The sequence below is a fragment of the Dipodomys merriami genome, unplaced genomic scaffold, assembly GCF_024711535.1.
Source record: "Dipodomys merriami isolate MVZ:Mamm:240054 unplaced genomic scaffold, mDipMer1.0.p SCAF_509, whole genome shotgun sequence".
NCBI classification, from domain to species: Eukaryota; Metazoa; Chordata; class Mammalia; order Rodentia; family Heteromyidae; genus Dipodomys; species Dipodomys merriami.
Genome location: NW_027206079.1, coordinates 719,850 through 741,989, shown reverse-complemented (window position 1 = coordinate 741,989; position 22,140 = coordinate 719,850). Strand labels below are relative to the sequence as shown.

At 54.1% G+C, this 22,140-nt stretch overlaps 2 protein-coding genes across 8 annotated transcripts; both read right to left on the bottom strand.

Moving 5' to 3' along the window:
* Positions 1–4: 4 nt before the first annotated feature.
* Positions 5–5,269, bottom strand: LOC138810794 (Na(+)/H(+) exchange regulatory cofactor NHE-RF4-like). Of its 3 annotated transcripts, none has more exons than XM_069998069.1 (11): positions 5,211–5,269; positions 4,763–4,793; positions 4,542–4,618; positions 4,068–4,279; positions 3,010–3,199; positions 2,778–2,914; positions 2,362–2,599; positions 1,976–2,172; positions 1,644–1,871; positions 846–1,046; positions 5–612 (listed from the first exon to the last, which is right to left on the bottom strand). In XM_069998069.1, the coding sequence occupies exons 1-11, from the start codon at positions 5,224–5,226 to the stop codon at positions 589–591; spliced, it is 1,551 nt and encodes a 516-aa protein (XP_069854170.1). In that variant the 5' UTR covers positions 5,227–5,269; the 3' UTR covers positions 5–588. The 3 variants fall into 3 exon arrangements, with proteins under 3 accessions (XP_069854170.1, XP_069854172.1, XP_069854171.1); XM_069998071.1 differs by having other exon boundaries at positions 2,362–2,566; positions 5,211–5,267; XM_069998070.1 differs by having other exon boundaries at positions 4,763–4,790; positions 5,211–5,247.
* A 766-nt stretch (positions 5,270–6,035) lies between these two features.
* LOC138810793 (NLR family member X1-like) lies at positions 6,036–20,300 on the bottom strand. Of its 5 annotated transcripts, none has more exons than XM_069998067.1 (11): positions 20,257–20,300; positions 19,173–19,271; positions 18,142–18,257; positions 17,585–17,654; positions 17,057–17,145; positions 15,718–16,337; positions 13,705–14,526; positions 9,898–10,493; positions 9,136–9,222; positions 7,518–7,769; positions 6,036–7,073 (listed from the first exon to the last, which is right to left on the bottom strand). In XM_069998067.1, exons 3-11 carry the CDS (start codon positions 18,200–18,202, stop codon positions 6,752–6,754), a joined length of 2,919 nt encoding a protein of 972 aa, XP_069854168.1. In that variant the 5' UTR covers positions 18,203–18,257; positions 19,173–19,271; positions 20,257–20,300; the 3' UTR covers positions 6,036–6,751. The 5 variants fall into 5 exon arrangements, with proteins under 5 accessions (XP_069854168.1, XP_069854166.1, XP_069854165.1 ...); XM_069998065.1 differs by lacking the exon at positions 20,257–20,300 and adding an exon at positions 20,029–20,220; XM_069998064.1 differs by lacking the exon at positions 20,257–20,300 and adding an exon at positions 19,659–19,758.
* Positions 20,301–22,140: the final 1,840 nt, after the last annotated feature.

Genomic DNA, 22,140 nt, shown 5'->3' with positions numbered 1-22,140 from the left:
GACAGCCAAGTAAAAGGCTATTTTATTTTGGTATGTTTTCTGCAGTTCTGGGGATAGAACTCAGGGCCTTGTATGTGCTACGTAAGCACTCTACCATGGAGCTACATCCCCAGCCTTGGAAAAGGCTATGTTTTCTAACAGGATTCAACCAACAGTGACCAGGCACCTGCCTCCACAATCCTAAGGTGTCCACAGAAGCAGGACAGAGGTGGTCTTCAAATTTTTCAGCAATAGCATGCTGGAGTCATATCTAGAGCAAGTTCCAGAAGGCTTCAATCCCAGGCAGTCCCCCAAGGCTTTCCTTTCTCATGAAGAACTTCTTCCTTGAGGTGCGGCTCTCCAAAGCTCCACACACACTAAGCACTGGGACCTCAGACTCTCCACTAGGCCACCTGAAATCTCTGAGCATGCTCTCGGCTGGGAAGTAGGCCCATGAAGTGAGGGACCCTGGGGCAATCGTGGGTTTGTCCCATGAGTGGTGGTGTTCGTATCTCTCAAAGTGGTATCTTGTGAGATGATCCCTAGTGTCTCAGGCTGCAGCCTGAAGACAGGAAAGCCATTCAGTAGATCTGTGCCAAGCAGAACGGTTTATAGACTGGTGGGAGCCCAGTCCTACACAGAGAGAAGAGGAAGAAGGTCATTCTATGACCAGAAGAGTTCCTTCGCCCTAATCCATGATGTCCAGGACTGGGACATGCTCCGCAGTTCCTTCTGTCTCCATCCTCGATGATTTGACGTCCCCACTGGCATATCCCACATTGTCTCCCCCCCCCCCAGCAACTCCATCCTTTCTGCCCTTCTCTGGCTGCTCCCCCCCCCGCAAACAATTGTCTCTTCCTCCTCACCTCTCCAGACCCTGGGGAAATCCAGGCTTCTAAGCTCTGCTGAGTCCTGGCTGCCAGCGTCAGGCAGAGGGGTGGCTCGGCCTCAGACAGCTGCTGCAGCCTTTCTGGGCCGTTGTCTCCGCCCACAGCACACCCATTCACTTCCAGAACCACATCTCCTGTTTCTAGCCCTGCTCTGGCAGCTGAGCCTCCTGGGGTCACCTGGTGGTATTAGAATATGAAACACCATAGAAATATTCTTAGGTGCTGGGCACCAGTGGCTCACGCCTATAATCCTAGCTACTCAGGAGGCTGAGATCTGAGGATCATGGTTCAAAGGCCATGAGACTCTTATCTCCAATAAATCACCAGAAAACTGGAAATGGTGCTGTGGCTCAAGTGGTAGAGCACGGGCCTTGAGCTGAAGAGCTGCGGGACAGCACCCAGGCCCAGAGTTCAAGAATTCCTGGGTGTCCTAAGACTCTGGAAGGGAGGTAGAGGAAGGCTGAACAGTAGGCAAATGATGGAAAGATTCTAACGCAGCCAGGCACTGGTGGCTCACACCTGTAATCCTAGCTACTTGAGAAGCTAAGGTCTGAGGATCATGGGATTCCAAGCCAGCTAGGGCATAACAGTCTATGAGACTTTTATCGTCAATTAACTACCCAAAAAAGCCAAAAGTGGAGGTGTGGCTCAAGTAGTAGAGCATTAGCATTTAGCACAACAGCTCATGGACAAAACTCAGGCCCTGAGTTCAAACTTCAGGACTGGCACTAAGAAAAACAAGGAAAGACTCCAAGGTTATGGGGCATCGGTCACCTGAGAGACAAACAGACAAAGTCCACTGGCCACACCGCTGAGTCGGAAGCCGTAGCCACCACCAGGCCCGGGGTATAGGAAACACTGGCGGGACCCAGCAGGGCAGGGAGTCAAGGCTGTGTCTTCCACTGGTAGGTCCTCAGTCTCAATCAGAGATGTTGAGTGAGGATCCCGGGAGGAGGCAGCAGTGTCCTTGTTCTCCAAGAAGAGGAGAGGTGACAGGCGAACCTGGCGGGGCAGAGGGAGCTCACCTGTGGCATCTGAGCTGTGAGCCATTCCTGCCCTCCCAACCCCACCCCACCCCCCCAAGCCCCGGCCCTCCCTGCACTCACCATGTTAAAGAAGCGGTCAGCCTCAGGGTCGAGGACAATGAGGGACACGTAAGTGCCCTGTGCTCGGATTCTGCACACTGTTTCCTCATGGCTCAGCCCCTCCACGCTCTCCCCAGCCACGGCCACCAGCCGGTCCCCGTCCTGCATCCCAGCCTTCTCAGCCGGAAGTCCCGGGTCCACCTCCCACAGGAAGTGTCCTACCACACAGACAACCTCACTGCTGCTCCCCAGCTTGCACTGAGCAGTGCACCCCCCATCGCCCTGTACCCACCGGGGGACGGTGCCCAGCATAGACAAGAAGGGGAACCCCGCGGGTGGAGCTCAGATTGGGGGCACTACACACTCGTGGGCCCACCCGAAAGCCCACCTTCCCCACTCCCACTCACCAAGGCGGCCATCGGGACCCTTCTCCTCCCGGAGCAGGAACCCGAAGCCCTGGGGCCCCTTCTCCAGGTGCAGACAGCGGGGCGTGGCGGGCAGTGCCCAGCCCTCTGCCAGCGGGGCGGCGAGGGGCATTCCCAGCTGGCGACACTGTTCTTCTACTTCTGGCCCTGCCACCAGCAGGGTCACCTGCTCTCCACTCTGCCAAAGCTGTGAGGACCCAGCAGAGGCAGGAACATCCACCTGAGTGGGGAGGAAGAAGGGGGTACCTCCTCCCAGCGCCCCCTCCCAGGCACAGGAACGAGGGGCTAAGGGAGGGCCAAGCACAAACTGATGGTTTGTACCGACCAGCAGGTCAGGAGGTTGGGTGCGTGGAGCCTTGCCCCGGGCGGGTGGCAAGTGGGGGAATGGGCAGCCATACCTTCCTGCTGAGTTGGTTATAGGTGAACTTGTCCACACTGACCCCGTTTACTTCTAGCAACCGAGCCCCTGTGGGTACTCCTGCCCGCTCGGCTGCTCCTCCGGCACTGAGTGCCAGCCAGAATGGGCCTTGAGTTCCTGAAAAAGAAGACAGAAAAATCACAAAAATAAGTTCCAACTGGCTGCCTGCCTGGAACAGGGGCCGCGACCCCCTGGGCCGCATCCCGCCTCACCTTGGATGACACTAAGGCCAAAGCCGCCCTCGTCCCTCACTACGTGGCACAGCCGGGGCCGGACCCCCAGGCCTAGCAGAGGACAGAGGCGGGCATCGCTCTCTTGCTGAGCTCGGACCACCTCATACACGTGCTGCGCCAAGACCGTGAGCAGCACCCGGGGACCGCTGGCCCGGATGTGGCGTACTACCTGAAAAGAGGGCAGGTGGGAATGGAGAAGGCTGGTCGCCAACTCCCCGGACCCACCTGGAGCCTGTGTGTGACACCCCAGGAACTAGTTCTCCAGATGCCTTCACCGACCTTTCCTACCGACATCCCTCACCCTCAAATCCTAGAGGGTGGGCAAGTGACTCTTGGGTCTTGAACTACAGTACCCAATGGGGTGAGGTCCAGCCTCCTTGTGTGTATATGTCTCTGTGTGTGTATGTGCGTGCACGTGCATATGTGTGTATGCATGTGTGCCTGTGTGCGTGTGTGCATGTGCATGTGTGTGCATGTGCATGTGTGCATGTGTGTATGCATGTGTGCGTGTGCATTGTACATGTGTGTGTGTGTGTGTGTGTGTGTGTGTGTGTGTGCACGTGCTGGTACTTGGGCTTGACTCAGGGCCTTGTACTCTCACTTGTCTTTTTCTGCTCAAGGTTGTCACTCTAATATTTGAGCCACACCTCCATTTTCAGCTTTTTTTTTGTCGGTCGTGGGGCCTAAACTCTGGTCCTGGGTGCTGTTCCTCAACTCTTCAGCTCAAGGCTAGTGCTCTACCACTTGAGTCACAGTGCCACTTGCAGTTTTTTCTGCTTATGTGGTGCTGAGGAATCGAACCCAGGGCCTCATGCATGCAAGGCAAGCACTCTACCACTGAGCCACCTTCCCAGCTCCACTTTCAGCTAGTTAATTGGATATAAAAGTCTTGCAGACTTTCCTGCCTGGGCTGGCTTGTGACCCACGATCCTCAGATCCCAGCCTCCTGAGTGGATAGGATCGCAGCCCCAGTGTCCAGCCTCCCTTCTACAGGGCTCCGACTACTCCCCACTCTAAGCAGCTGCACTTGGCCTTACCACTATGTGGTCTTCACGGTCCACAACGTTGCTGTTCACTGCCAGGATCCGGTCTCCTACTCGGAGACCCTGTTTCTGGGCCGAGGACCCAGGCTCTACCCTGCATACCACATGTCCAGCTCTGCCCAGCTGATGCTGCAGGTGGAAACCAAAACTCTTGCCGTCTTCCTTGCTCAGCAGACAGAAGCGAGGCTGTTTCGGGTTCCAGGGATCTGAAAGAGAGAGGAGACACAACCCCAGTACAAGGAAGGCCCTGGGCTTCTACCCAGCCAGATATTGCGCATTGTGGCTACACACTTCAAGGGCAGAATGACAGGGACAGAGTGAGTGCCCCCCAGACCCCCCCCCCGCATCTCCATACAGTAACTGCGATCCGAGGGAGGCAGTGAGTGGTTACCAAGGAAACGGGAGGCTGTGTGGACCTGTGGTGTCTCCAGGGAAAAGCAATGGTTGCCAGGGGGGCGAGGAGGTTACCAGAGCTGTCCTGGTGGTCTTCGGCCAGGGAGAGGACAGGATTATCAATGCCCAGCTTGGGGTTAAACTTAAACTTCCTGCAGGGGAGCAGGGGAAGCTGGAGGGAGAAGCTAGCCGCTGGACTTGGGCCCCAGGGTCTATTTTAGGGAATTACAGCTGAAAAGCTTCCCCACCTTCCAGATTCTTCTCCTCCTCTTGCCCCCCACCCTCATGCCACTTACTGAGTGAATGAAGCCATGTCCCGAAGACCTACTGGATAAAGAAGTGGGTGAGAGGAGAGGCACCTTCTTCCCTGGGACACAGCTTCCATGATTATAACTGGACGGACTCAGGGGAAGCCCCCCATTCAGGCCTGGCCCTCTCCACTCTGTTCTAAAAGGGCTTTCCCCTCTCTCTACCATCTCACACACAAGGATTTTGTGTGTGCTCTTCTCCCCTGCCCTTCCTCCCCACTTCTCCAGGTCTGTGGCCCATAAATCTATCAACAGGGTGTGGACCAGGAAGGCAGACAGATCAGTTCACTTCATTCCTCTGAACTTCTATTTGTCTCAGGACGCCAAGACCCAACTTCAACTGTGCCTCAAGTCTCAAAGCCTCCAAAACGCCCCCCACCCCCACCCCAACTGCCCCCAAGGTCCCCTCTAAAGAAGGTATCTCCCAGCTTCCTACCTGTAGCTGCCTCCATACTTGGATCTGTGATCGAGTGTTCAGAGTAGGGCCAAGGTCCATTTCAACCAGTTGACCCTCCCACCTACCCTCTCCCAAGTCCCACCCCCTTGAAGACCTTCAAGGAAGCGATCGGGTAATGGTTAACATCAGTAAATCTTATCCACTGGGAAGTGAATTCCTTCAGTCCTCATTCCTGCGCTAACTTTCTCCTGAGATCCTGGAGCAGGCCCAGTTGCTCCTCTGCACAGGCAAGGCAGATTGTGAACTCAGTACCCAGCTATCACTTTCTTTTCTTTCTTTCTTTCTTTCTTTCTTTCTTTTTTTTTTTTTTTTTTTGCCAGTTGTGGGGCCTGAATCTGGGCCTGGGCGCTCTCCCTCAGCTCTTCAGCTCAAGGCTAGCACTCTACCACTTGAGCCACAGCACCACTTGTGGCTTTTTCTGCTTATGTGGTGCTGAGGAATCGAACCCAGGGCCTCATGCACGCAAGGCAGGCACTTTACCACTGAGCCACCTTCCCAGCCCCCGCCCCTTTTTTGCATGTGTGTGGCAGTACTGGGGCCAAGGTGCTGTCCCTTAGCATTTCTGCTCAAGGCTGGTGCTCTACCACTTGGGCCACACACCCACACCTTCAGTATTTTGCTGGTTAATTGGAGAGTCTCATGAACTTTTCTGCCCCAGCTGGCTTCAAACTATGATCCTCAGATCTCAGCCTCCTTAGTAGCTAGGATTAGAGGCGTGAGCCACAAGCACCCAGCTCAACAGTCACTTTCAAAATTCTAGCCAAAGTGATCCTTTCTTGGAAGCACCAAGCAAGAAACAGTAGGTAGAGCACACACAGCTTTTTAATAGCAGCAGGTCAGGTGCTAGCAGCCCTTGGGGCATTGTACCAGTGCAATACAGGAGCATGGGGGTGAGGGAAAGCACCAAGTGAGGGTATGCTCAGAGTCCACAGGTGAGCATCAGGCAGGACGAGGAAGCCCTTCTATACATGTCTGGCTTGTCAGACAGGAGAGGTGAGCCCTGGGTGGTACTACCAGAGGACCGAGCTAGGCAGAGTCAAGTTCTTGGTGGGTGTTAGACACACTCGGGTCACTTGAGTGCCTTCTGACCAAAGGGAAAAGAGGCCTGATCCATTTCCACAACCACGAAACCCATTCTCTGTATTAGTTTTGGTTTGATTTTGGAAGATTGGTTGTTGGCTTGGTTTGCTTTTGTTTTTGTTTTTGTTTTTTGAGGTAGGGTCTCATAATGTAGCCCAAATGACCCTGAACCTACCATTCTCCTGCCTCGGACTTCCAAGTTTAGATTATAGGCATGAACCACCTCCTCTGGCAATCCACTCACTATATTTGACCCTGGAAATTCCAAGCTTAGGAGTCCTTGTTGGATTTGCCCCAGGGTGTGGGTAGGGGGGTAACTGGCACAGCTGTGCTCCACTGCCTTGCCTCCAGCCCTAAAGGGATCTTTCTGGAAAGAGTACCACAAGGGGGGGAGGCTCAGAGGGAAGGGGTTTGAGGGCTGGTGGTCCCATAACTAGGTCTCAACTTCCAGGCTCTCCCAGCTGCTCCAGGAGGGCCTTGACCTCGCCTTCCACTCGCAGCAGCTGGGCTTTGCGCCAGGGATTAAGGGTGGCACTGCGGCTGTCTTCCAGATCCCGTAACAGCAGCTCGAGGTGGCGCCGGACCCGGGCCCAGTCCCAGCTGTTGAGGTTCCGCTGGACCTCGCTGAGGATCACAGACCAGTACTCCGACACTGCCGTCCCTTCTGTCAGCGACGCCACAACCCGGGCACCCCCCTCGGCAGCACCTGCCAAATCTCGCAGGACCTGGCGGCCCTCTGAGCTCAGTTCGTTGAAGTAGAGGCTAGGAGGAAAGACAAGGGAGGACATTATCCATTGGAGCCCTGAGAAGGAGACCTGAGGGTGGATGGGTACATCAGGGGCAGGGGTGAAACTCACAACTCATCTTCTCCTGGATGCCAAGGACAATGGGTCAGAGTGGGCAAGGGATGGAAGGGAAGGGGCCCGTGTTCAGGAAGGAGCGGGGCTGGGAAGACAGGGAGGGACAAAAGCATTGAATGAGACTGGAGACAGTAGGCTCCTAGAAGAAATGGAGGAAAGGAATCAGGGCAGGGTAAGGACCGGTCACAGAAAAAAAAAAAAAACGGCTCAGCACTCTGTTGACAGGGATCAGTTAGAGTTGAGTCGCCAGGCCCAGGCCCAGAACACTCCAGGATAAGAAGAACAAGGGGAGAGATGCTGGGGGGATGGGGACATGAGGCATGGGACCAAGGACGGGCAGACTTACTGCAGCAGCTCGAGGGACGGATGCTTCCGGGCTGCCTTGGCCAAGGCCAGGGCTGCCATATCGCCTGCACCGTTGTAGGCCACATTCAGCTCCTGCAGCTGCTGGTTTCGGTCCAGCTGGGCAGCCAGCAGCTCCAGCCCCTCATCTCCAAGGCCCGTGTGCAGCAGGGACAGGTGTGTCAGTGAGGTATTTCCTGCCAGGCCCTCCATCAGCAGGGCAACCCCAGCCTCCGTCAGCCGGTTGTTGGACAGCCTAGGGCCACGAGCAACGGAAGGCTGTGAGGGCCATTATAGATGCTCTGGGCAGGGAATTAGGTCTTAGGCCAAAGAGGGGGCATAGGCTGGGTTGAGGAGACACAGGACAGAAATGCACCCTGTGGCTCACAACTGTTATCCTAGCTACTCAGGAGAGTGAGATCTGAGGATCAAGGTTCAAAGCCAGCCCAGTCAGAAACATCTGTGAGACTTTAATCTCTAATTAATCACCAAAAAAGGTAGAAGTGGAGCTGTGGCTCTAATGGTAAAGCAATAGCCTTGACCAAAAAAGCTGAGGGACTGCCCAGGCCCTGAGTTCAAGCCCTAGGAACAGCGTACACACACACACACACACACACACACACACACACACACACACACACACACACACACACACACACACACACACACACACACACACACACACACACACACACACACACACACACACAAACTACAGGCCCAGAAGGGAACAGGAAAGTGGGTGCTGCCCCTGCCAAGGAAAGTAGGAAAAGCTGACTTCTTTTCTTTTCTCTCTCCTTTCCCTTCCTTGCCTTTGTTTCCTTGCTTCTTTTCTTATCCCTGTCTTTCTTCCTGCCCTTCCAACCTCTTCTTCCTCTTCCCCTCTCCTTCTGTCATCTTCCTTCCTCATCCACCTCCAGGCAACTGAAATGTTGGCAAACCATCCAACACCACACCTTGTGAGGCTGTCGTGGGAGACAGCTTAGGTCCATCTGAGGCTGCTGGGGAAAAGCTGGCTGTTTCCAAGCCTCCAGCCCATATATTACAGCAACCTCTCCACCTACCACCCGCTTCTCCAAGGCTGATATTCAGCACGAGAGCTTTTCTTCTTTTTCTTCTTTTGTGTTTGTCAGTTGTGGGGTTTCAATTCAGGGCCCTGGTGCTTTCCCTGAGCTCTTTTGCCAGTTGTGGGGTTTGAATTCAGGGCCTGGGTGCTGTGCCTGAGCGCTTTTGCTCAGCCACTTTGAACTACAGCTCTACTTCCAGTTATCTGGTGGATTATTAGAGATAAGTCTCATGGACTCTTGGGCTGACCCTCCTGCCTGGGCTGACTTCGAACCTCAATCCTCAGATCTCAGCCTCCTGAGTAGCTAGGATTACAAGCATGAGCCACCAGTGCCTAGCTACTAAGCCTTTCTTAACATCTTCTTTGTTAACATCTTTACCCTATCCTCTGCTTCCAATGGACCTGGGCATACCTGGGGAAGGTTAGAACCTTGACTCCCACCATCTTTACTGTGGCCTTGGTGGGCCTGTGTCAGGCACACTGTGAGGCGTGGAGTTTGCCCTGGCCTGAGAAGACCCTTAGGTCAGAGCCTCTCCAGCCCCTGTCCAGCACTCACCGCAGAGTGTTGATTTGGCACTGGTCATGCAGCAGCAGGTCTCGGAGGTCCCTGCAGGCTTCGGGGCCCAAGTTGTTGAGTTGTAAGCTAGAGCAGAAAGAAGATAGAAGGGAAGAAAGGGACAAAAGAAAGCAGCTTGGCCTCCCCATCCACCAGGCCTGGATCTCACCAGCCCGCCTCCCAGAGCCACATGCCCTCGGTTGCTTCTGTCGCCTTTACCCAAGCCAATTTCTCCATCCCATCCTGCTATGGTCTGGAGGTGGCTTGTCCCCCCAAGGGACATGAGTTTGGAGACATGGTCCCCAGTTGGTGATAACTGAGATAGTCTAGAATCTTGAGAGGTGGGACCTGGTGCAAAGGTGAGGAGATCATTGGCGAGGGGATTCATGGTGGACACACAGAGCGAGTTAGGTCTCATGAGAAGGGGTTGTTTTAAAGCAATCCCACTCCATGTGCTCAGTCTCTTCTGAACGGAGCTGTTTCCTTTTCTGCCCTTTTAACCACGTTACAACACAGCAAAAGAAGCACCAATAGAGACTCCTGTCTAGTCTGAGCCTTCAGCCTCCAAAGCCCTGAGCTACATCGACCTGTTTTCTTTATAAACTACCCAGCCTCAGGCCTTTTGCTATAATAAAAGAAAATAAACTAAGAAGCAGCCGCTGGTCCTTCCTCTCCCTCTGGTTTCCCTTGCATGTTCTCTTCCCTGCTTCACCTCCAACCCTCTCCTCTCATCGTTATCTATGCACCAGGACAGGTGCTCACCCCAGCTTCCGGGCACGCAGCAAGACCGGCATGAGCGTGCGCAGCCCAGCAGGGTCGAGCTGGCAGGAGGCCAAGTTCACCTCATCCAGGGCATGCTTCCCGCTGCCCAGCACAGCTGCCACCACCGTGCACTTGAGGGGTGTCATGCGCACGCCCGCCAAGTTCAGCTGGCGCAGGGAGCTGAGCACCTCGGCAGAGAAGCACTGGTTCTGGAACTCGTAGTGGAAGAAGAGGTGGTCCAGGAGCTCTGAGGGGGGCAGCACCTGCCGGCCCAGCTTGCCCAGCTTCTTCTTTATGGCCTGGGCATTCTCCAGGGCATCCAGGTTCTTGATGGGGCAGCCAAGCTGAGCCAGCACGGCCCGATTGTGGGCAGACAGGAGGCCCCCCATGAACATGGGGAAGAGCTCAAAAACCTCGTCCTCGGGGGGCTCATCTGGGTGACGCCGGGGGCCCTCCACCCCCAGGATACTGGCACCCATCTGGTCCAGAACATCGTCATTATAGTAGTCTTCCTCTCGGAACATCTCCAGCACCATGGCCTGGGCCACGGCCTCACGGTTCTTCCCCACCATGCGCCCAAACACTTGAGGAACAACCTAGAAAAGAAGCAGGGGAAGGTCACAGTGGCCTTCCACGGGACTCACAGCCTTCGGGGCTCCAGCCTCGTGATCGCCCCTTGCACCCACAGCACCATTTGTCACACTCATCCCCCTCACTGCCACACCTCCCATGGTTCCCCACCACCTGGGGGTCACACTTCAGACCTGGAGCCGGGAACCTGAGACATCATCATCTAGCAGCCAGTTGACCTTTCCAGACTCAGTTCTTAAACTTGTCTCATTCGAAATTTCTCAGTCTCTGACTCTCACTTTTTGCCATTCCTGGGGCTTGAACTCTGGGCCTGGACACGGTCCCTAAGCTTTTGTGCTCAAGGCTAGCACTCTACCACTTTGAGCCACAGCTCCACTGCTGGCTTTCTGTGGTTAATTGGAGATAAGAGTCATACAGACATTGCTGTCTGGGCTGACTTTGAGCCTCGATTCACAGATCTCAGCCTCCTATGTAGCTAGGATTATAGGCCTAAGCTACTGACACCTGACTTCTCCCTCTTTCTTTCTCTCTTTATTTTTCCCCAAAATACCCATACATCTCCAAGCCCGGCAGGGAGTGGGAGGAAAGGAGCTACACAGTTGTCCCCAGAGAATCCAGAGGCGATTGGACTGGGTGGGGTCAGTGCCTCGCCTTCCAGATCCTCAAAGCATCTACGAACAGTGTGGCTCCTACTACTTGAAACAACCATGGCACCCCCACCAACCCAAACCTCCCTCCCCACTCACTCTATTACCGCCTTCAAGCTTTTCTCATCTTCTTGACAATGCCAAGGTTTCCCTTCCCTTGGAGCCTCCATGATGCTGCTCTTTCCTGGGGTGCTTCACCTCAGTTCTCCCCTGGACCAATCCTATAAGAACCAGTTCGCCTGCCCTCCACAGTGAGACTTCCCTGACTCCCTTCTCCAGCCCTGCTCCCCCATTCTATCTCCAGAACCCTTAACTTTGCCTTCTAGGCATTTAGCATCATTTTTCACTATCGGGTTCTGTTCATTTGTGTTCAGGCTGTGAGATCAGAAAGGACAGGAGCCTGCAGTTTGGTTAATTGATTGTTTTTTCCTTCAGGATCTGGCATGTTACCTGGCACACAGCAGGCACTCAAATATTTAACAAGGAAATGAATGTCTTGGGGGCTGGCGATGTCACCTCACACCCTTGCAATGAATTATTGGATTAGCCTCCTTGAATGTCTGGGGTGTTTTTGTCTTTTTTTTTTTTTTCTCTCCAGTTATGAGGTTTGGATTCTGGGCCTGGGCGCTGTCCCTCAGCTCTTCAGCTCAAGGCGAGCACTCTACCACTTGAGCCACAGCACCACTTCCAGTTTTCTGGTGGTTAACTGGAAATAAGAGTCTCACGGACTTTCCTGCCCAGGCTGGCTTCAAACCAGGATCCTCAGATCTTAGCTTCCTAAGTAGCTAGGATTACAGGCACAAGCCACTGGGGAACCCCAATTCTTTATGTCTCGTGGCCTATGAAAGGTGAAACGTGTTTTAATTCTGCCAGCACTAACTGTGGTTCTGCTTTCACAGAGAAGCTGCTGATTCATTCCTAGAGGAAACCATAGTTCCCTAGCAAGGCACCACCGCCTGACAGATAGCCCAAAACAGCAGAAGAGTTTTGACAGAAAGAGCACAGGCCTCAAAAATCACAAAACCCGGGGTTCACATCCCGGCTATTCTACTTGCTCTAGGAGTCCCCTTGGACAAGTTCCTTTGCTCCACTTCTTCCCTGATCAAAGGGATGGGAACAGTATTTCATCTCTGGATCTCCAGGGTTGGTGTGAAAGACAAAAGAAATGGCAGTCTGCAGCAGACAGGCCGTCCTCCATCTCTCAAGCAATCACACATCTGCCCTGCTCACAGCAGGGCCCTCAGCCCTCTTGTTCGGATTCTGGAGCAGACCTGCTTCCAGGGTGGACCATTCTAAGCCAATTATTGATACCATTCATCCTCTCAGTATAAATGAATAAAAGGGCATCTGCTTTATAAACCTGTCTCTGGTGATTGAGTTAGGATGACTCATCACTCCCAGAGCCTGATCACCTCTAGGAGAACAGATACAGTCATGTTTCTGAGGCTACAAAGCACAGGACAGATAATGCTGCACTGTAGTGACCCTCACCTCCAAGTAACAAAAACTAGAAAGAGATCACTAGGTGCAGTAGCCCACACCTATAATCCCAGCCACTCAGGAAGCAGAGATCAAGAGGATCATGTTTAGATTATCCCAGCTTGCACCAACAAACAAACAATGAATGAGCTGGACCCCAATTCCTAGTTCTGCAGTAAGCTGTTAAGTTAGGAGGACTGAAGTCAAGGCCAGTGATGAAAATCCATGAGATCGGGGCTGGGAAGGTGGCTCAGTGGTAGAGCACTTGCCTTGCATGCATGAGGCCCTGGGTTTGATTCCTCAGCACCACATAAGCAAAAAGAAAAAAAGCCGGAAGTGGTGCTGTGGCTCAAGTGGTAGAGCTCTAGCCTTGAGCTGAAGAGCTGAGGGACAGCGCCCAGACCCAGAGGTCAGGCCCCACAATGGACAAAAAAAAAAAAAAAAAAAAAGAAAGAAAAGAAAAAGAAAATCCATGAGATCCTATCCACAAAAGTAACTAAAGCAAAAAAGTCATGAGGTTTTGAGTTCAAATCTCAGCAGACAAAAAGATGGGGAGATACAAAATGTTAGATATCCATGTAGGATCAATATTAAAGGTCCTGGCCAAATTTCACTCCAGCCCCCAAGCCTTCCTGCAGCTTTTCTCCCCCTTTCTTAGGCTCCAATCCTACTAAAAGCTAAACTGCCACGAGGGAAAGCCTGTTAACCCTGGGAGAAGGCCCCTGCTGTAGAAGAGACAGAGCTTTTTTTTTTTTGTCGGTTGTGGGGCTTGAACTCTGGGCTTGGGTACTGTCCCTGCGCTCTTCAGCTGAAGGCGAGTGCTCTACCGCTTGAGCCACAGCGCCACTTCCAGTTTTCTGGTGGTTAATTGGAGATAAGAGTCTCATGGACTATTCTGCTAGGCTGGCTTTGAACCGTGATCCTCAGATCTCAGCCTCCTGAGTAGCTAGGATTACAGGTGTGAGCCACCGGCGGCCATCTGAGACACACAGCTTTCTACTAGGAGAGGAACAAGAGAGGCGGAGGCAGCCACGAGACAGTCTGGGATCTGCGAGAGGAAGGGGAAGGGGAGGAGTCCTGGCACTGTTACCTTGAGCAAGTTGAAGAGCAAAGGAAGAATCCGCAGAGGCAACAGTTTGGCCACAATGCCTAGCACCAGGCTGACATCCTCCCCGACACGGCCCACCAGCTCAGCCACTTCCTTGCCCACCCGCTGCAGGGTGGTCTTGCGCAAACCCAGCACAATGTAGAGGGCAGCCAGGTATTCCTGCATGGCCGGCACGGTGAACACGAAGGTGCCCAGGTGCCCTGGCTCCACACATGGTGCCAGGAAGAACCTCAGGGCATCTCGGCGAAAGATGTGCAGAAGCTGAAACTCCTCTTCCGTCCTGATGCCAGCCTCCAGGCAGCCGCGGACATCCTCTTCAGAGAAATAAGTCTTGCGGGAAGACACTCCCTCGTAGGCTAACTTGCCCATGGTTCGGGCTGCATAGGCCATCAGGGACAAATTGGAAGAGTCCGCGCTGTCCAGCGTTTCCCCACTGAAGTTGAGGCGCAGGAAGCTGGTGTAGATGCTTGTGAGGGTTTGGCCAGCCGGCGTGGGGGCATGCAGGAAGTGCAGGGTAGCACAGACCAGCCAGCAATAGGAGGGCAGAAAGCAGGCGGCAGCGATCTGGTGGTGCCCCTCCAGATTTCGGGAGAGCATCTGCACCAGGTTGTCTCGCTGAGCTGGGGTGGCAGAGATACTTGCGCCGCCGGCGCCATACCCACAGTCCGGCTGGTTGAGACGGAGCTGGAAGTAGAGCTTCTGCAGGTTGGTATCTGAAAAGCCGCAGATCTCACCGTAGCGGCCCACATACTTGCTGGGGATGCGGCCTATGGCGGAGGGACGGGTGGTCACCAGAATGCTGGCCTGGAAAGGGCATGGTTGATGGTTAAGAAAGATCTTAAGCTAGGCAATGGTGGCTCACATCTGTTATCCTCACTACTCAGGAGGCTGAGATCAGGGAATCATAATTCAAAGCCAGCCCCAGCAAGAAAGTCTGTGAGACTCTTATCTTTAATTAACCACCAGAAAGCCAGAAGTGGCTGTATGGCTTAAGTGGTAGAGTGTCATATTTGAGTGAAAAAGCTCAGGGACAGAGACTAGGCCCTGAGTTAAAGCCCTAATAGAAAGGGAAAGGAAAGAAAAAGAAGGGGATAGGAGGGGAAAGAAGGGGAGAGAAAAGGAAAAAAGATCTTAGATCTGGGTACTGATGGCTCAAGCCTATAATCCTAGCTGCTCAGGAGGCTGAGATCTGATCATCACAATTTGATGCTGGCTGGGGTAGACAAATCCAAGAGACTTATTTCTTTTTTCTTTTTTCTTTTTTTTTTCCGGTCATGGGGCCTGAACTCTGGGCCTGGGCGCTGTCCCTCAGCTCTTCAGCTCAAGGCTAGCACTCTACCACTGGAGCCACAGTGCCACTTCCGGCTTATTCTGTTTATGTGGTGCTGAGGAATCAAACCCAGGGCCTCATGCTTGCAAGGCATGCACTCTACCGCTGAGCTACCTTCCCAGCCCCCAAGAGACTTATTTCTAATTAATCAGCAGAAAGCTAGAACTGGAGGTGTGACTCAAGTGGTAGAGAACCAGTCATAATAGAAAAAGCTGAGAGAGACAGTGAGGTCCTGAGTTCAAGCCCCAGTACTAGCAAGTATGTGTGTGTGTATGTGTGTGTGTATATGTGTGTGTGAGAGAGTGCATGCACACATGCATGCGCACTCACACAATTTAGACTCCTGTTTCCTCTAGTTCCTGAAGTGGGAGTATCCAGGGATGAAGAGGACAATGACTACAACAATTATAAGTAACAATTAATGAGCACCTGCAATAGTCCAGGGCATTGATCTAAGTATTTTGTATGGGGGGAGGGTCTTTCATTTAATTGGTGCAACACAAAGGATAGAAGAACACAGTTTACTGACTTGCTCAGAGTCACTCAACTGGAAAGTAACTAGGCCAGGATTTGAACTAACCCAGCAAGCCCGGGACACAAAACTCCTTACGGGACAGGGCAGGGCAGGGGGTAACAGCAGCAGGGTGTGGCAAAGGGACGCCCACCTCGGGCAGCATGTACTTGCGCAGTAGGTTGACGATGATGGCAGCTGGGGCCCCAGGCTCCTCAGGGTCACTACAAAGTCCTGTGCCTGCCAGCCGGAAGTCCAGGTTGAGCCGCTCTAAGCCATGGAGCACAAAGAGCAATCGGGACCCGGTGGCAGCCATCAGGGGCAGAACTTCCTTCAGCGGTGTGTAGCGCTGAGCCACAAGCTGGGACAAGGAGGTGGGAGTGGGGCCCAGGGATGACAGATCCTCGCAGGAGAAAGGGATGAGCAGCTCGAAGGCAGGCAGTCGCCCGTAACACCAGTCCAGGACCATCTTGCGCACCAGCGTGCTCTTGCCTGTGCCCACGGTCCCATACAGCACCACCGTCTGCACCCGACGCCCACAGGCATCCGGGTCAAAGAGCTGAGCCAGAGCCAGAGGAGGAAGCCTAGCCGGGGGCCGCTGGTGCTCTAGGACCAGCTCCGCAGATGGACGCAGCAGCTCATCGGGGGTGCTCTCTTGGATCACAGGGTCAACATGCACCGTGTCAAGAGCAAAGGTTGGGCCAAACTGGCGCTCCTCCCTGGGAAGCCGCGTGAACCACTCAGCCAGATTCCGGCGATGCCGCTGAATAGCTTCTACACAAAAAGGCAAGGGACGTGGGTCAGGGAAAGGACTGGAGATGTCGAAGCTCAGGCCTAACCAGGGTGGTGGTAGATCATGCTGGAGAGTCAGAACACAACCTGCCAGGCACTAATGGCTCACACCTGTAATCCTAGCTATTCAGGAGGATCTGGTTTGAAGTCAGCCCAGGCAGAAAAGTTCTTGAGACTCTGATCTCACCTTAACCAGAGAAAAATCAAAAGTGAAGTTGTGATTCAAGTGGTAGTACCCTAGCCTTGAGTGAAAAAGTTAAAAGACAGTGTCCAGACCCTAAGTTCAAGCCCCAGTACTGGCATCAAAACCAAACCAAACCACAGTACCCAAAGATACAGAATGATACAGGGCCCACGATCCCCTCAGAAAATACAAATTGTCCACTGAGTTTGGAAGCTCTGTGACAGAAAGGAGGAGACTCGAGGCAAGTAATACTGAACGTGGACAATGGCAACCTGACTGCTAGACCCAACGTTAGTTAAAGGTAGAAAGAGCACATCTCTCCAAGTGTTTTATTCATAATAAGTGTGTTCTGAATGAGCGCGGCAGGAAGGGATACACACATATATAGGAAAGCGGGAGAGAGCGGGAAGCAGAGAAAGAGAGCCAGGGACCACTGATGGGTGACGGCAGTGGATCCTCCTCCAGGCCCCCCTCCAGAATCCAGGCCCCCCAACCAGAATCCCATCCAGTCCTTTACCAGCTGCAGAGACACTCCGGAACAGCTGTCCATGCCTCCCTAGTTGGGGAGGACTGTCCGCTGAGCTCTCTTGGTGACTTGAAAATGCCCTGGGAATGAGCACAAGAGGTAAGCTGAGGCCTGGCCACTGGGCTCAGCCTCCGTACAGTCTGAGTCCAGGCTGCTCTAGACTTCTGCTTCCTGAGATCCAGGCCTGATCCGGTTCAAGTTCTCATGTCCTTCCCAGCAACAGAAGCCTGGGCGCAGGGCCTTCAGCCCCCTACTGCTGCCTGCCTGACTGCAAGTCAGCCTGGCCCCCGGCTGGAGCCACACACTTCCCACAAGCCCTCTCTTCTCCCACTGCTATGACTTCCACTAAGCTAATGTCCACAGGCCGCAGCTAGCTGCCTCTGTACCCTCCCACCTCCAGAAGCCCAATCCTCTCTCCCAACAGATCAGCCTGACGCCATGTCCTCACCGCCACCACCCCTGCCCCAAGTCTGCTGAGCTGTCCCCGAGTATAATGTATGGCAAAATACCCAGGCTCACCTGAAGGGCCCCAAAGGGCGATGTCCTTTAAGGGACCATCTCCAGTGGGTCAGGAAGGGGATGTGCTTATCTACGGAGAGAAGAAAGAAACTACTGCAGGCCCCATGCATGTGTCTGCATTCATACCCACCTCATTGGCTCTCCTGCCAACAGGGATGCCCCTCTGTAGCAGTTACTAGGCAGGCTTGTATTTCACGATGTGATTACTTGATTAATATCCAATCCCCTCCTCCGCGAGAGGAGGGAACCTCATCTGGTTTTGTTCACCACTCTGTGCCTAGAGCTTAAGGCAGGTAAATAGCAACTGGAGGAAAAAATGAAATCAGAGTTCCGCAACTATAAGGGACCCCTAGAAGATTATCTAGTTTAGCCCTCTTATTTTAGGGTGGGATAAAGAAGGCTCACAGGGGTGAGGTGACCTGCCCAAGGTCAACAATTTGGAAACCCAAAGCGCTGGGACTAATGCACCTGGCGTCTGAATTGCCGCTTTCTCGGAGACACCATCTGGATCCCGAAGAATGAAGAGGCAGAAACAGAAACCTCAGCTTCCTGCTCACCTGGTGGCTGCAGTGTTCTTCCCAGACCAGAGGCTCTAGGCAAATGACGACCCCACCTCATCTTGGGAGAGAAGGCCAGAGCCTCGGTGACTTAGGACCACTTCTGTCCTGTTTCCCTACAAGAAGAATGATGTGAATGGGAAGCCGCTGTCCTTCACCCCTCCCACGTGCTACTTGCTCCAAAGCAGCTAAGGAGGAGCCTTCTCCCAGGAGAGGCCCAGCCCTCCCTCAGGTGTCAGCATGGTTGAAGGCCTGGCCTGGCTTCCAGCTCTTCTCTAGCAAGGAAAATCCCACCCAGAGTGGTTGCATTTTATCTCCTGCCCCCTCTTGCCTTTCCCCAGAGGCTTCACAAATCCCACTGTCTTCAGTTCCAGGCAAACATTCTGTTTTTAGGCATCTTTTTCTCCCCTTTGGCTGCCAGCAAGCTCATTTCCAGGGGCTTTTTGGAGCCCAGATTTTCCAGGAATAATTACCCACTCCCTTCTGCCTTTCTTCCCTCGCCACTGGGTTCTTTTAGCTGAGTTTTAATGGTTTTATCACTTTCTCTGCTGTGACTTTGATCTGGGCTGCCTTTGAGGCTGGCATAAATAATAAATGAAGGAGAAGCAGCCACTTTCTACTTGACATCTCCATAACGAAATGCTGCCACTGCTTCCAACCTCAGCCACGCAAACCTGCTCTCCACTTACTTTGTAACATTGTTTCAGGTCTTTTTCGGGAAAGCTGGCCTTTTATTCCAGACCTCCCTCCACCACTCCCTTCAAGCCAAGGACCAGTCTTATGCCTGCCAGTGCTCTCAGTACTGCATTATCTGAGCTCACACAGCCGCTCCCAGGACTGACAGGGCCCATCTCCCCGCGGGCATCTCTGCCCATTTCTATCCCTCATTCCAGACACGAATCACCCCTCTCCAAATTTCCTTACAGACATAGAACTCCTGGTCCAGACAAAGCTCCTCCTCCCCTAGCGTTTGCCTCCAGCCCGCACCTCACTCTGGCTCAGCAGGTTCTTGCTTTTGATTTCTAACCTACCTACGCCTTTAAGATCCTCCTCGCTCTCAGGAAGTTGCTCCTGGGTCCCCCGAGTTCTCTTAAATTCAGAGAGCTCCCACCTGGGCCAGGTCTTCTTCACTGAGAACAGGAAACAAGGGTCTGCTCTGCCCACCCCCTCCCCTTCCTGAGCAGGCCCCAGCGACCGAGAGCCTGGGAAAGCGCAGCCCGAGTCGCGGAGGGAGCCGGGGCACTGTTATCATCTGCACGTCCGGGGCAGGAAGAAAAGTTAGGGGGCGGGCAGGGCAAGTCCGGGGTAGCTCTCCCCGAAAAGCCCGGGTCCCAGACGGCTCCCCTGCTTTCAGGTGACCCCCGGGGAGCCTGCCCCGCCGTTCAGGGACCCCGCGCGCGGTGCTCCCCGCTCGGGCCCCCCCGCGCCCCGCGCCCGGCCCGGCCCCCGCCCCCGCCCCGCGCCGCCGCCCAGCCCAGCCGAGGCCCGACGGGCGATCGGGCCGGCGAGGCCTTTACCCTGGCTGCCCAGGCCCGGGAGCGGGGCCGCGGCCCGGCGGGGCGGAGGAGCGCGGAGCGGAAGCCGGCGTCACCCGCGGGCTCGCGGCGTCCCGGCTGGCTCAGCGCGGCGCTTCCTGCCCGCCCGCGCCCGCGCCCGGGCGAGCGAGGCCGGGCTGGCACGCGCCCCGGGCAGGGGCACCGGAGGGACGGACGGGCCGCGGGGTCCTGGCCCGCGAGCGAGCGGGGACCGGCGCGGATGGGGGGGGATTCCCGCTGCGCCCCGTCTTCCGGCCCGTCCCCGTTGGCATTGCCCCCCCCCCGCCCCGGCTGCCACCCGGTGACCTCATCTCACCGATGAGGACACCGACGCAAAGGAAAGCCAACCGACCAGGGCTGGTTGATCCGGCAGGGAGGCGGGCGGGCGGGGAGGCTGGGGCCTGGATCTTCCCCGACGCCCATCCCCGGACAGTCTGCGGCTCGCCACCTCCGCGGCCGACTTCCGTGCGCCTTCCTGGGGCCTCCCTTCTGAATCCTTCGGACCCCAGGCCTCTGCGTGCGGCCCCAGGTCCCTTTAGTCACGAAGGAGGAGGGTCTGCTGGACAGTTCCCACCCCAACCTGCTCTTCCTGTTTGCCATCCAGCGGTGGGTCAGCAGTGGGACTTCCGCGTCCTCAAAGCCCTCGCCCTTATCCCTGAGCTTCTGGGCAAGGAACAGCGGTGTACACAGAGGCCATCACCCCCCTCCCCCCGCAGGACACACCTCGACATGCAGACGTAGGTGTACAATGTGCCAGAACCTTCTGCATACATGGGGAACTGAGACAGGCTCGCCAGGGTGGGGTGGGAAGACGGCTTTGCGGGCCATCTTCCTTCCAGACAGAAGACAATGTGTATGTTTTACTTCTAGACAATTGTCTATTCATTGAATATGTGGTGTTGGGCCATTACTGAGCACCCACCCCATTGCCAGGCCCAGCAATAGCCCTAGAGAGATCAAGCAGAATTCTGGGACACACCACCAGGTTCAAATGGATGGACTTGAGAGACCAAGGCAAAACAAGGCCTTGGACAAGTCTGGAAGAGGAAGTTGAACTACCTGCTTCTGACTGAGAAAGGCGACATTTGAACTGGATGGTTAAAAATAAATAAATCAGCCAGGTGCTGGTGCTCACGCCTGTAATCCCAGCACGTGGGAGGCTGAGGCAGAAGGTTTGAAAGTCTGAGATCAGTCAGGGTTACATAGTGAGACCCTGTCTCAAAACACCAAGCTTCATTCATCAAAGTTAAAAAAAAAAAAAAGCCAGAGAAGGAAAGAATTCAAGCAACAGGAAAATGGCACATTTGCATTTTAAGGGAGGTTCTCCCAGGGGAGCTGAATGAGAAGGGGAGGGGGGATAGAACAACCCCCTGGCTGCAGTCTCAGAAGTGACATTTTGGGGTTGGGGTTGGGGGTTTTTACCATAAGAGGCAGATGTCACTTGATTGCAGGTACTGCCATGGCTTGGAGCCTACTGCTCCCCTCTCCTGTTGGTACAACACCCATGTAGATTTTATTAATAACATAATTTAACTGGCCTTTTGCAGACAGAAGTAGAGCGAGTCATGCCGTGGGCATGTCGTCTGCTGTCTGACCGCAGGATGGAGTGCCAGGTGCTCTAAAAGCTGTAGCATGAACTGTCTTGGTCAATTGTCCTCTAGTACTTTGTGTAGTCCTAGCATACATTCAGAAATGGTCATATGAAAGAACCTGATCAGGTGAGCACTTAGGGAGAGAAGGACCCATTTCCAAACATGTGGAGATGGGCAGAGTGCATTTATACAGGGTGTGTGTGTGTGTGTGTGTGTGTGTGTGTGTGTGTGTGTGTGTGTGTGTACTGGGGCTTGAATTTAGGGCCTTGTGTGCCTGCTTGGTTTGTTTATTTGTTTGTTTGTTTGTTTGTTTTGGGTCCGGTCGTGGGGCCTGAACTCTAGGCCTGGGCGCTGTCCCTCAGCTCTTCAGCTCAAGGCTAGCACTCTACCACTTGAGCCACAGCGCCACTTCCGGCTTTTTTTCTTTTTGCTTATGTGGTGCTGGGGAATCGAACCCAGGGCCTCATGCATGCAAGGCAAGTGCTCTACCACTGAGCCACCTTCCCAGCCCCATCCTGCTTGGTTTTTTATTTTTATTTTTATTTGGTCTGAGACTGGGACTTGAACACAGTATCTGAGCTTTGCTTTTACTCATTGGCTGGCACTCTACAACTTGAACCATGCCTCCAACTCCTCCTGCTTGGCTTTTTTTTTGCTCAAGGCTGGTATTCCACTGCTTGAGCCACATTTCCACTTCCAGCTTTTTGCTTATTCAGTAGTAATAAGAATCTCAAGGACTTTTCTGCGCAAGATGGCTTTAAACCTCAGTCCTCAGATCTCAGCCTCTTGAGTATCTAGGATTATAGATGTGAGCCACCAGGGCCTGGTTGAGCACTGTGTGTTGAGGGTTTGCTCATGTCTACTGGCTTCAC

Excerpts from the sequence above, each read along its gene's own strand:
- LOC138810794 (XM_069998069.1), bottom strand. Across the intron at positions 4,619-4,762 it reads GACATGGCTTCATTCACTCA|GAAGTTTAAGTTTAACCCCA; the intron begins GTAAGTGGCATG and ends GCTCCCCTGCAG. Across the intron at positions 2,915-3,009 it reads TGGCCTTAGTGTCATCCAAG|GAACTCAAGGCCCATTCTGG; the intron begins GTGAGGCGGGAT and ends CTTCTTTTTCAG.
- LOC138810793 (XM_069998067.1), bottom strand. The coding sequence starts at position 18,202 with ATGAGGTGGGGTCGTCATTTGCCTAGAGCCTCTGGTCTGGGAAGAACA. Across the intron at positions 17,655-18,141 it reads AAGAACACTGCAGCCACCAG|ATAAGCACATCCCCTTCCTG; the intron begins GTGAGCAGGAAG and ends TTCTCTCCGTAG. Across the intron at positions 14,527-15,717 it reads GCAAGTACATGCTGCCCGAG|GCCAGCATTCTGGTGACCAC; the intron begins GTGGGCGTCCCT and ends TGCCCTTTCCAG.